General features: G+C 34.9%; 2 protein-coding genes across 2 annotated transcripts; both read left to right on the forward strand.

Annotated features, from left to right (window-relative positions):
- The first annotated feature begins 186 nt into the window (after window positions 1–186).
- On the forward strand, window positions 187–4,365 carry LOC145755159 (uncharacterized). Its single transcript, XM_082571383.1, has 12 exons — window positions 187–341; window positions 432–532; window positions 754–917; window positions 1,655–1,760; window positions 1,854–1,954; window positions 2,149–2,343; window positions 2,453–2,574; window positions 2,654–2,893; window positions 2,952–3,073; window positions 3,483–3,601; window positions 3,773–3,871; window positions 3,939–4,365. The coding sequence occupies exons 1-12, from the start codon at window positions 293–295 to the stop codon at window positions 4,180–4,182; spliced, it is 1,662 nt and encodes a 553-aa protein (XP_082427509.1). The 5' UTR covers window positions 187–292; the 3' UTR covers window positions 4,183–4,365.
- A 236-nt stretch (window positions 4,366–4,601) lies between these two features.
- On the forward strand, window positions 4,602–11,861 carry LOC145755501 (uncharacterized). Its single transcript, XM_082571739.1, has 22 exons — window positions 4,602–4,787; window positions 4,880–4,968; window positions 5,072–5,231; window positions 5,626–5,805; window positions 5,969–6,105; window positions 6,194–6,329; window positions 6,443–6,629; window positions 6,755–6,867; window positions 7,026–7,262; window positions 7,366–7,469; window positions 7,566–7,751; window positions 7,825–7,989; window positions 8,275–8,472; window positions 9,163–9,255; window positions 9,342–9,476; window positions 9,559–9,671; window positions 9,924–10,118; window positions 10,229–10,365; window positions 10,432–10,601; window positions 10,685–10,852; window positions 11,335–11,440; window positions 11,510–11,861. The coding sequence occupies exons 1-22, from the start codon at window positions 4,730–4,732 to the stop codon at window positions 11,635–11,637; spliced, it is 3,195 nt and encodes a 1,064-aa protein (XP_082427865.1). The 5' UTR covers window positions 4,602–4,729; the 3' UTR covers window positions 11,638–11,861.
- The last annotated feature ends 1,307 nt before the right edge of the window (window positions 11,862–13,168 follow it).

Raw genomic sequence — 13,168 nt, forward strand, 5'->3', positions numbered from 1 at the left:
AACATAAATAAAAAAAATATTTGTTTTTTTGTAAAAGAATTATGTTTTAATTTTAATATCTTTCTCTCTACAGAAGAAGTTATTATGACGTTTCAATTCCTGGAAATTGTGACGTTTCATGACGTCACAAGTACATAGTAAAAATATTTCAATGTCCTTAAGATATTGATGTGAAAAATATTTTAATTTAAATAAAAAACGATTAATTAGTTGATAGTTAAAAAAAAGAAGATATTGTAAAGTTTTATAGAGTGTTTAAGTTAATAAGAATAATCAGTCTTTTTAAATAAAAATGAAGATATTATTATTAATAGTTTTAGGTTTATGTGCACTTTCACAGGGTAATTAATTTGGTTGTAATTTACTAATTAATTTTTATCAATTTATTTAAAACTAATTAAAGTCAAGGATTAATTATTTGACAATTTTAGGGAGATTAAGGCCCAGACCCCCGCCAGCCCCTGTCCCTAGTTCATTAAAATCGAACAATGATGATTATTACGATAGGTATGGAGAAATTCAGGGCAACACTGTAAGTTAACATAAGCATTGTTGACCCATTGTTACTTGTAAGCATTGTTGTGGGCATTGTTAACTTTGTTAATTGTTAACCCATTGTCCCATTGTTATAATTGCGAAACGAAAAAGTTTAAATATTAACAAAAAAAGATTGGAATTTTAAACTGGATTATAATATAAGAAAAAGTTTACAAAGTTTAAGTTTAAAAATCTAGTTTTATTTAAATGTTCTAGGACACCGAATTAGTTTGTGAAGGGGGCGAATTTAGATGCAAAGATGGGTCGGGATGTGTGGACGAAATGTACCATTGTGACAAAATAAGCGACTGTATCGACGACACAGATGAGCAGAATTGTACCTACTTCCAGTGTGGAGATGGAAGACATGTTAACCAAAGGTTGTAATATTTTTAACTCGTTTTAAAGAACATTAAGTAGCCCAATGTCATCTTGAACCAAACACAGTTTATAGCTAAGACAAATCAATTTAAAAACACCTTCTTTCGTTCATTTACTTTAATAAAATAAACCCTAAGAGTTATTTAGCGGTAAATTAAACGATTCCGTACAATAAAGCCCCCATTTATACTTAACTTCAGTTAAAAAGCTTAAGGGGTTGTAATTATTTAGGGGTAAACTGACCGGGTATGTACAACATAGCCCCAGATATCCTTGTAGAGCTACGTACTACCCCATAGTTATACAGTATTCCTTCTTGTATTTTATTAAACAAAGGACCCTTTAGGGGTAAAGTGTCTTAAGGCCTGTTCACACTACAAGGTAACTCTGCGTTACGTAACTTTACGAGTTCTAGGGATTAACAAATACAAAATATCTAATAAAAGTATACCGCTTACGAAATCTTGCTTAAATTTCGCTTCAGCTACAAAACTTTACGAAATCTTACGTAACTTTCGCAAACTTTCGCACGTGTAAACGACTCTGTTCATTTTAAATGGTTGCGAAATCTTACACTACGTTACGTTGCGTACGCCGTGTGAACGGGCCTTTAGATTTAAGACATCCAGAGTTAAAATGACCGAACGCCCTTTAATAATATTTTAAATCCATCGCTCTGGAGTGACCATCAACCTCATATTTAACGTTTATATTTCAACTTATTACATTTCCCAAGATTTGTTTGCGATGGAGTGGTTGATTGTTACGATGGTCACGACGAAGATTACGAGAACGGAAACTGCACCGTCATCACTTGTATGACGTCATCGTCTGTTTCTAAGGTAACTATCGTGACGTAAAAACTACAAGCATATCATTTTTTTGATTCGTAGAATGTAGTGACAATATAATTAGGCTATATTGTGACGTCATAGGTATACGGAGGCCACGTTTGTGACGGAGTAAACGATTGCCAAGATGACGTCATTAGTGACGAATGCAATTGTTCGTTTACGTTTGTGTGCGACAACAAAAAGTAAGAAAAAGAAAAACCAACCCCAATTAAAATTAAAATAAAACCCCCAATTAACAACTCAAATTTAAAACTTCAATTAATTAAAACTCCAATTAACAAAGTTTAACTAAAATTCCAATTAATAAAACTCCAACTTCCGTCAAGTAATTAAAACTTTAATTTAAACTCCACTTAAAACTCCACTCTAATATCAGATGCATCAACTTGAACCTAAAATGTGACGGAAATGACGATTGTCGGGACGGAAGTGACGAAGTAGGTTGCGCCAAGTTCGATTGTAACAACGGGAACGCAGTGTTACGTCATAATCAGTGCGACGGAATCGACCAATGCGGAGACTCGAGCGACGAATGTAATTGTACGAACGCATTCGTGTGTAACAATGGAAGGTATGACGTCATATTGTAGTTGACTTTTGTAGACGTCACAGATGTATAGCTTGGTAACTTCTTATTACGTCACAGATGTATAGCTTGGTAACTTATTATTACGTCACAGATGTATAGCGGGGGAGAATGTTTGCAATGGAATAGATGATTGTGACGACACAAGCGATGAATGTGTTTGTTCGAATGTTTACAAATGTGCAAACAATCGATGTATTCCACAATATTTAGTGGGTATGTGACGTCACAAAGCTCCTTGTAATATGTTGTTGTAGAAACACAATCACATTCTATTTTAATTATGACGTCACAGAAAACAGCATTGACGATTGTGGAGATAACAGCGACGAAGTAAAACCGACGACCATGAAGTATGACGTCACAACGACGATTGTACCTGACGTCACAACGACAGAAATCGGCAAATTTCGATGCAGCGACGGTAAAGAGATTGACGTCAGACTCCGATGCAACGGTAACAATGACTGTGGTGACGTCATGAGTAGTGACGAGTGTAGTTGCAATGGAGTGGTTCATTGTGAGGTCATGGGAGGTAAGATTAAAATAATTATGACGTCACAAATCATTATTTTTACTTTTTTATGTTTCAGACAAATGTGTTCCCGAAGTGGAATGTAATTCGAAATGTGGTGGAATGAAATGCGTTGGAAAATGTTTGGGGGAAAATCGAATTTGTGACAAAATTCAACATTGTGACGACAACAAAGATGAAGTAAAAAAATCGATTTTAATCTAATTTACAACTTGGGAAATAAAAAAAGGGAATTTGGGCCAATGTTAAAATGCTCAATAAGACATAAAAAACAAATAAAAAAGTGCTAATTAGCACAAGTTAACAGTTAGTTTATTAAGTTATTGATAAATTAACTATCTGCCAATTTTAAAATTCGTAATATCAATACCAAATTTAACCCAAAATTAATTAATTTTAAGTAATTCACTTACTAATGAATAATTAAATTTACCCAGGTGCTGCCTAATTAACTGTCTGCCAATTCAGACACAGAAAGTAACAACATTAATTATATATCAAATATAAGCTTAAATTAATTAATAATAAGCCCTAAATTAATGAATTTTAGTTTTACATTCTTAATGACTAAATTTAACTGCTTACACAGGCAAACTGTACTTACAAATGCACGAGCGGGAAGGAAATCAACTTGAACCAAGTTTGCGACGGTTTCAACCAGTGTGAAAATAACGAGGATGAGTGTGGTTGTGATGACAGCACTTTCAGGTAAGAATTGGGGTTAAATTTGTTTTTAATCGATTTATCCTCGATGTGGGAAGGTCAGTATCATCTAAACATAGAATAACAATCGTTACCCTGACCCAATTGACTTTAAACCTTTTATTTCCAGAAAAATTTGTTTAAGTTTAAAAATAAACGATTTCTTAACTTGTTTAGATGTGCGAACGGAAATTGCATCAAATCCGAGGATAAATGCACCGGAAATGACGCATGTGGGGACTGCAGTGGTGACGTCATGTGTAAGAACAAAGGAAAGTAAGTTGAAGTCACCAAAAAATCTAAAAAAAAAGTAAAAAAAAAATTAATAAAAATATTTTTGTAGCAAAGGAACTTGGTATAGAAAAACTTCATGCCCGAGCGAACAAGATTGTCACGTGACCTGGTCATTGTTGTCATGTGGTCCCGAGCATTCGACCCCGTTGACCCCCGCACCACGTGACTCGAGTGACGTCATGATGAAAGGTGATGAAGTCACCAAGGAAAATGGAGGTCACACAATACGACCAAGCTACGTTTTTGTTTTCTGCGTTCTGATTGGTTGTCGTTTGTTGTCGAAATTATTTTAAAATTTGCTGAACTTTTGCGAACTCCAAATTTTTGCTTATTCGAATTTTTTAAAAAAGATTAAAAATTAATCATCGAAAACTATCACTAATTAAACATCTCTAATTACTGATACTTAATTAAAATTATTTCCTGAATTGTAAATATGTCATTTAAATCATCTTGCGTGAAAATAAATTCTTAGAAACCAGATTTTTTTGTTTTTGTTTAAAATTCAAAGAACTGTGAGTAGATATTAATTCTGTGACGTCATAAGGTAGAGAAGAACGTCACCTGTGACGTATAAACGAAAGACAATCGAAAGGGAAGTAGAAAGTTATTGAAAGTTGGAAAAAAACGGAAATGATTTAAAAGTTTGAGAAGCATAAACATGTTGACTTGTTAGAATTTAAAAACTTAAAATATTGAAACAGGTTTTAAAATTACTTTTTAACAGAATTATAAAAATTAAATTCCTAAATTTAAAAAATTTTAAAAACAAATTGAAAAGAAGAAAAGAATTAAAAAAAATTGTAAAAATAAAAGAAGATAAAATTAAATAAAATTAAGATGAAGATTGGGATATTATTGTTTCTTGTTTTATATCTGGATTTAATCCCACAAAATTGTAAGTATTTAAAATACCTAAATATTACAGTAAATTAAAATTCAATTAACTAATTTTTTGAAATTATACGATTAAACTTTGTTATATTCTAGATTGTCTGTATTGTTATAATTGTGACGTAGCTGTCAATCAAAACGATTTGTGCAACGAGGCGGAACCAATACGATGCCAACCTCATCAGGTAAGTTTTATAATTTATTTTTTAAATATTGAAATCCCAGCTTAAACTCAACTTGAACATTGCACGCGGAATTAGTTTAAAGCACGCTATTTTTCACGCGCAGAATAAGTGCGGCACGCAGCGCACTAGCACCCGCTTGCGGAAATATTGCATCCACAACTGCCCATCACCAGAGAGGGGAGATAACGATGAAGATATCACGAAATGTCTGGAATGCAACAAGGATCTGTGCAACAAAGAGGACCGGATAAGTGAGAGTACAGGTTGGTTATTTTTACTAAGAATATAACATTAATAAACTCAGTTTTTTGCTTATGTATTGGGTATAGCTAAAGCAGATTCATTGAGCATTATTTTATTGATGATATATCACTTGTTTAATAATAAATCAATCAGTTTTGGACTCAGAATTAGTAATTAAGGTTTCTTAAATCAGGACCCTCTAAAGTAGAAGTAGTGGGTGTCAAACCTAGGACCTCAGGTGGCAATGCTCTGATTTGTCCACAGTATGATAACACACTCAAAATATTAATCATAACACATAGGCTGGAATCGAACCCAAAAACCCCAAGATTGCGCCTATACCACATCTCCCAATAACAAATTATACAAAATCATGTTTAAATCAATCTTATAAGCAACAAATTTTATTTCTAGAGAGTTCAAGTAAAATAATAACGATCCAAACCAACCAAAGTATTTACACAATCTACGATCAACCTTCGACTTATTGGGAAGCTAGGATGGAATGCGTTCAACAAGGGTTAAGTTTGGCGAATATCTGGGACCAGAAAACTCAGCAAATTATTACCGAGAAGTTCGAGAAAGTTAAGAAAGGTCAGGATAATAATAAGCATTATTATGACGTCATGGGGGTGGCAGCGTCATTAATGTGTGACGTCATAAATATTTCGATTTTAAGAGTAGTGATGCCAATAATTATGTCAGTAAGTGTTATATTACGTAATCAACACATGACGTCATCAATTTTACTTTATAGCGAACGACTCCAGGATAACAAAGTATTGGGTCGGGGGGAGAACCTTTACACCCACAAGTTGGGGCTGGCAAAGTACCGGTGACGTCATCAGATTACCCGGACATCAGCCTGCGTGTGATCCGAGATTAAATTTTGAAGTAAAATTTCTTAAAATTATCTAAGACTTTTCAACACTGCGAATCGAACTCCAAACCTCAAACTTAAAAAATGTCCTTTTCTGTTTAGAACTGGGCCCCAGGCAAACCAGGTTGGGTGCCAGAAAACCGGAATTATTGCGTTTATTTGAACCCGAACGGGACCTGGGGGGCCGGGAGTTGTGGGAAGGAAAATGGGGGATTTGTTTGCGAGAACAAAAAAGATGGTAAGAAAAAAAAATTGTAAAAAAAATTGCAAAGTTTAAGAATACTGTATTAATAAATTTTTAATCAGTGATAATTCTCTGGAATACAAAAAACTTGTATTATTACGTCATAGATGAAGCAGCGGTGACGTCAATGCTTCAAAATGGAACAATTTTTCTTTTCCACCCTTCCCCCTTAAATTATTCCTCTTCTATCGCGCGATGCTTACGTCACAATAGCAAACTTGCCGACCTTGCAAACATCACTGATGAGGTCATTGATAAACTTGACTACGTCATCAACGGAAAAGAATTCTGGAGGTTAGACGAACTTTTCTCATTTTTAGAGTTTCCATTTTTTTTCTATTTATTCGCCAGTGTTTCCAATAATTTTTCAACTTAATTTCGCCAGTGTTTCCAACTATTTATTAATTAAATTTTCCCAGTGTTTCCAAATGTGAAATGAACCCCCCTGCAGACTTAAGATCCGGTTTTCTTCCGATTTATTCTTGTTCAAGATTGCTGCCTTCAATTTGCGAGAAAAACTTCACAGAATATGGTTCGAGATTTAATTTTAAATTAAATTTAAATAATGAGTTTGTGACGTAATCGAATTTGTTTGTGACGTAATCAATCATATTAGTTTGTGACGTAATTATAAAAGTTTGTGACGCAATCGATTTTGTTGTGACGTAATAATAAGCTTCTTTTAAAAAGTTGAATGTCCTCCAACGACCCCGATTGTTACGACTCAACCACGTGACACGACTCAACCGATGACGTCACAAGAACTTACTACGTCACCAATAATAATTCAAGCAAAAGCGAACCCCCCAAGTGACGTAATAATGCCAGGTTGTTTGACGAATGTAATTTTCCACGACGGGAAAAATTTTACTTTTCCTGAAACGAATTCTGGAACGTTTACAGATTCGATCGAAGTTTGTCAATCAGGTCAATATGACGTCATAATCACCTTGTCACTATAAAGCAATATTGTTCTAACATTTATCTCTTTATATTTTCTTGTAACAATCACAACTTTATGACGTCACAGGGCGACCTCGAGCAAGTATATATTGTTCTGATGACTCGAGATTAGTGAACTCGACTTTTACTTTGACCTCGTGTGAGAAAAGTGTGGCAGATATTAAGAAGGAGGTAGGTGTAAAAGTTGAAAATTTTCTAATTAATAAACTAATTAGATAATTACTTTGGTGTAATTAATAACTTAACTCAAAAATCATTTTTTTAAAGATAAATTTGCTCTCCGCCGATAACACAACATCTACAGAAGATTTAAATACAATTACTGGTGATCTAAGGCTTATTACGTCACAATCAATGAATCTGACGTCACAGGATATCGAGGACACCGTCGACGTTCTTAGAACAATCGATCAAAATAAGTCACGTGGCGATGACTCGAGCCAATCAAACGAGGTAAATCAAGGTTGCGCTATGATGTAAGAAAGACAACCAGTAAAAATATTTATGACGTCTTAATTAATTTTAGATTACTTCCGCTGTGTTGACAAACATTCTAAGTACAACCTCCAATGTACAATCACGTGTTATGACGTCACAAAAGTCAGAGTTGGGTTCGATCGTGGAAAGTTTTATAGGAAAAGCAAAGTTGAACTCAAGCTATAAGTTCATGACCCCTGAATTAGAGGTCAAGGTGAGACATTGGAACAGTAAAGAGTTTAATTATGTCTAGTTATATATAAGTCTAGGGTTCGAGCAGCACCAATGCCACAATATTCACCCTTAAGCCCTGCGTTTACAGATGGCGTAAACACACCGAAAGATTTCTGGTTCGAACCGCAGTAATGCCACATTATTTATCCCTCCTAAAGCCCAGCGTTTACAGATAGCTTAAACACGTCATAACAGCACAATCTTCGCCAATAAAAATATAAAACCTATTACCTTAAGGTAAAGTGAAAAAATATTTATTTTCAAGGCATTTGACATTGACGAAACGAACGAAGTTTCCGCGCAAACTTTCCATCCTTTTAACCATTCAACCTCGGCCCAATACCTCACAATAGAATCCAATCTGACGTCACACTTAAACGAGAGTGACGTTAAGAAGCTTCGATTGTTTTTTGTGGCGTACAAGGACGCTGATTTGTTTCCGTCTGAAAAACAAGTTTCAGAAGTAAGAAAACAAAATTAATTTGACTCTAACTTGGTGGGCGATGATTACATTCCTAAATAATTTAACTTCAAGGATTTTAAATTCGTTTTAAATATTAAGAAGGAGGTGCTGTAAGGTAAGGTTTTCCGGGGTTATGATGCCTAGTGTTAAATTGTTTTTGGGCTGAAAAGCAGGACCGAGTTGTTTTGGGGCCGAATCATCTTGAGATTGAGATGTCCTGTGTTTAGTTGACCAAAGCCGAACCGTCTTGGGTTGAAATGCCTAGGAATATATTGTCCAAGGCCGGGTTGTCTTGGGGCCGAATTATATTGGGGTTGAGATGCCCGAGGCCGAATCATCTTGAGTTGAAATGCCTGGGAATGAATGGTCCGAGGCCAAGTTGTCTTGGTATTGAGATGTCCTGTGTTTAGTCGTCCAATGCCGAACCGCCTTGGGTTGAAATGTCCGGGGCCGAATTGTTCAAGGCCGGGTTGTCTTGGGGTTAAGTTGCCTTGGGGCTGAGATGCCCGAGGCCAAATCGCCTTGGGTTAAAATGCCCGGTGCCTACCGTCTTGGGTTGAGATGGTCCGGGCTAAATTGTCTTGAAATTAAGATGTCCGGGGACAAGTTGTCGAAGGCCGAGTAGTCTTGGGTTTAGATGTCTAAAGATGAGTTACCAAGAACCTTTTTAATTTTTTCCCTTATTTTCAGATTATAACTGCGACTGTTTTAAACGAGAAAGGTGAAAAAATCAGCGTCCCCGTATCATTTGCATTTAAACAAGACAAAAACATGAGCAAAGAGGTAACAATAATGCTTCTATAACCCCCTGTTAATAAAACAAACTTTAAAGAAATAAAAAATCGAAAAAAAGCTTAATTTTTGTTTAGGAATGCTCAACGGAGACTTGCAGTTTCTACAACGAAACAAACCAGATTTGGAGTGACGTAGGCTGCCGCACTGACGTCATAGACGACACAGTCCACTGCGCATGCAACCACACGACAAGTTTCGCGCTAGTAGTGGTAAGAAAACAATTCAAAATTGTCAAAAAACGCCAAATTAACCCGAAGTTCTTAACCTCATTTAAACCCATTATATCTGCAGGGAGTATATGAAGATGAATTGAACAGCATTGCTCTCCATATCGCCAGCGAGGTCGGCTTCACCGTCTGCGTCGTCTTCCTTCTGCTCACCGTCATTCTGTTCGCTAAACTACCGTAAGTATTACGTCATAGTGTAGTGACGTCATAAGTATTAGGTGGCATCAGAATTAAGAGTCTACGTCATACGATGACGTCACATTAGTTTGCAAAGCCTTTATACGATGACGTCATAATAGTTAAGACATTTAACCAATAAATTACATTATAAGATGACGTCACAAATGGTAAACGCCTTATTATACTCGACTACGTCATAATATGACGTCACAATAGCTAAGCGACAAATAACTAGCTTATCTAACGCAGAGAGCTCCGGAGAGTGAGGTCGAGCGAGATCCATGTTAACTTGTGCGTCGTCCTCATCTTCGCTTACTCCATCTTCATGCTCGGAGTCGAACGAACACATCCCCGCTACCTTTGTGTCGTCATAACCGCCATTATTCACTTCTTCTTGTTGGCTGCTTGGGGTTGGATGTTGGCGGAGAGTTACACTATGTACAGGTACGTCATAATAGAAGACTCATACGTCATAAATAAACTTGTACACGTCATAATGGAAGACTCATACGTGACAATCAAAATATTGACGTCATAGATGTAATTTTTTTTAGAATATTCGTGAAATGTTTTGACCGAAATGACGTCACAAATTGGAAATTTTTTGCGGTTATGATTTATACTGGATCGTTTATTATTGTTCTCGTTACCATTGTTATATCGTTTCTGACGTCACAAGAAAATGAAAAAGGTAAGTGTCGAAATCTGGAATTATAAATTGTTTAAAAGTTTTTTTAATAATGACGTCACAATCCAGATTGTTCCACACCGAACGATATGTGGTCCAACTACGTAGGTGAAAATTATTGCTGGTTAAAGGGAAATTCCCTTCATTTCGGGTTTCTCTTGTTCGTGGGCGTCGCCCTCGTCATCAATATCGTCATAGCGTACCTAGTCATCCGTGCAATTACGTGGGGAAGAAAAAAGGTAAAAAAAATTTTGAGACAAATCTCAAAATTTTATCAGCCGCATGATGTCAGTACTGAGCAATCTTAATATTTTTTTGACAGGTGCAGTCGTCCGTTGAGGAGACGCCAGCCATGCACGTGTTGCGCGCCCTAGTGGTGGCAATATTGATGGGGATGTCGTGGGTTTTTGCCGTCCCTATTGTTGTATCGCGACATCTGGAGACTCAGGTTGTGTTCTCTTGGTTGTTCGCTGTTTCGACGTCGGTTCAGGTAATAGAGTTTTTTTTAAAGTTTCTTAGATAATTAAGCATTCAACTTATATAGAAATTAATTTTTGATTTTTCGACATTAGTTAAGGTTATTTTAAGCGTTTTTTAAGGACCATTTTAGAGTTTTTTTTAAATTTTTTATATAATCAAGCGTTTAACTTTCATAAGAATTGCCTTTTTGCTGTTTTCGAATTTAGTTTAGGTAAATTTAAGAGTTTACGTCTTTTAAAGTCATTTTTTACATCGGTTTAAGAAAATTAGAGTTTTTCATGTTTTTCGTGGACTATTTCAAAACGCCTTAATAATTAAGAAATAAATTTCCATAGCAAATTTTACTTATTTTAATCTTCTTAAAAACCCGACCAACTTTTTGAACGTAATTTACTGTGATAAAAAGTTTGTGAAAATTTTCAACTAAAAGATATGATTAGTTATAGTTTTCAAGTGTGTCTAATTAATTTTTATTGTGACGTCATATTTCAGGGTTTGTTCGTTTTCTATTTCTTTTGTGTTCGGCGCGATGACGTCAGAAAGGCTTGGATGGACCCGATTGTTAACCTATTATGTTGTCATAAGAAAGAAAACGAAGGTAAAAAAAATCTTAATTAGAAAAAATGTATTAATGACGTCACTAATACGTCATAATAATATCATTTAGGCCCCCTAGTGAGCGGTAAGAACGGTCGAATTCAAAGCACGTCGAGCTACATTACGACAAGTAGATCCTTGCGCATTAACACGGAATCTCGCCCGCGGATGAATAGCGAACGGCAAGACTTTAAATAAATCTTTCTAAACGACCGTGTGACGTCACAATTACGGGGAATGATGTTCTAACAATATGAACACCTGAACGAAAAAGGCGATGACGTCACTGATTGTTTATGACGTGACAATAATGGATTGTATTCGAAAGTTTTAAACAATAAAAATAGAATAGTTGGAATCGTGTTAAAAATTGTTTTTTAGCATTCTTAATATTTAAGTTTGCATGTGATAATAATAGTGATTGTTCAGTTGTATATTAGTCATTGTTACGAATACAATCATATTTAATAACAATGAGCAACAATGGAATAACAATGTTGTTTGTTTTATCGATTGTTTTAAGTTTGGCGAGCTCAGAATTTACTTTTTACACCAAGTTTAGTGATTTAATTCCAAGTTTAACAGGTAATTTGGAAATGTTATTAAAATTTAAATACCGAAAGCTTAATTGGCGCAAGAAATATAGTTTAATTGCCACAAAAAATTATATTTTTGGAAGTTTTAAATTTGTTTAAAATACGGTCGAATATTATGATTAGAATAGCTACAAATTTATAGAGTATATATATAAGGTTTTGTAGTGTAAAAACGCCAGTAAATGCCAATATAAACTGTAAATTTAAATTCAACGCACTTATTATTTCGAAAAAAAAATTCAAAACAACCTTTCACCGATTTTTATCAAAAATTAAAGGTTTTATCGAAAAGGGTAGGGGTAAAAAAGAGTTAAAAATGTCTTATTATTGGTAAAACGCAAAATTGTTAACATAATTTTCGGTAGAATCTACAGTTAACTGAATAAATTTACCAGTTTATGTTTTTTTAAGAAACATTGCGCACTATCCATGAAAGGGGTTTGGGTAATACGGGGTATTAAAAACGTTTTATTCTCGGTTAAACGCGCATAAGTTAACAAAATTTTCGTTAAGACATCAGTAACCAACATTCAACTTAATTACTTTATACAGAACCACAATGCAACTACAGTATGTACTGCACCTCCGACCCCATCACCTCAATCAGTCAACTATCAACGTTTTGTGACAACCTTGGTGCTAAGTTGCTTGTACAAGGAGACGACACCGACAACTGTGACTACAACGCCGCGTGCCAAACAGGTGACGTCACAATAAAACTAATATTACGTCATAATAACTCTTTACTTAATTTTTAAACCTGGTAACTTATGTTTTAGATCCTTATAGTAAAGTTGGGTTTAATCAAAAAGATGACGTCATCAAATGTATGAATGACGTCAATATTATCAAGTGTAACGAACGAGCATGTATCACGTGCTACAACGAAGGTATGTGACGTCATAATTATTTTAATATTCAAAAACAACTTAAAACAAAAATATTTACAACATAACAAAAATTTATTTTAATTAATAAAAAAACTTATTTTAGTTTCAGCAAACACTCCCAGCCCTCAATTATCACAGATGATTGCATTGTTAAACTCAATTGAACAATCAAAACAATTTTCTTCATTGTTACCTAAACAATTGCAACTTGAACCCAATAACAATACAAACAAATTAAAAAGG

Source organism: Corella eumyota, chromosome 6 (assembly GCF_963082875.1).
Source record: "Corella eumyota chromosome 6, kaCorEumy4.1, whole genome shotgun sequence".
Lineage (NCBI taxonomy): Eukaryota > Metazoa > Chordata > Ascidiacea > Phlebobranchia > Corellidae > Corella > Corella eumyota.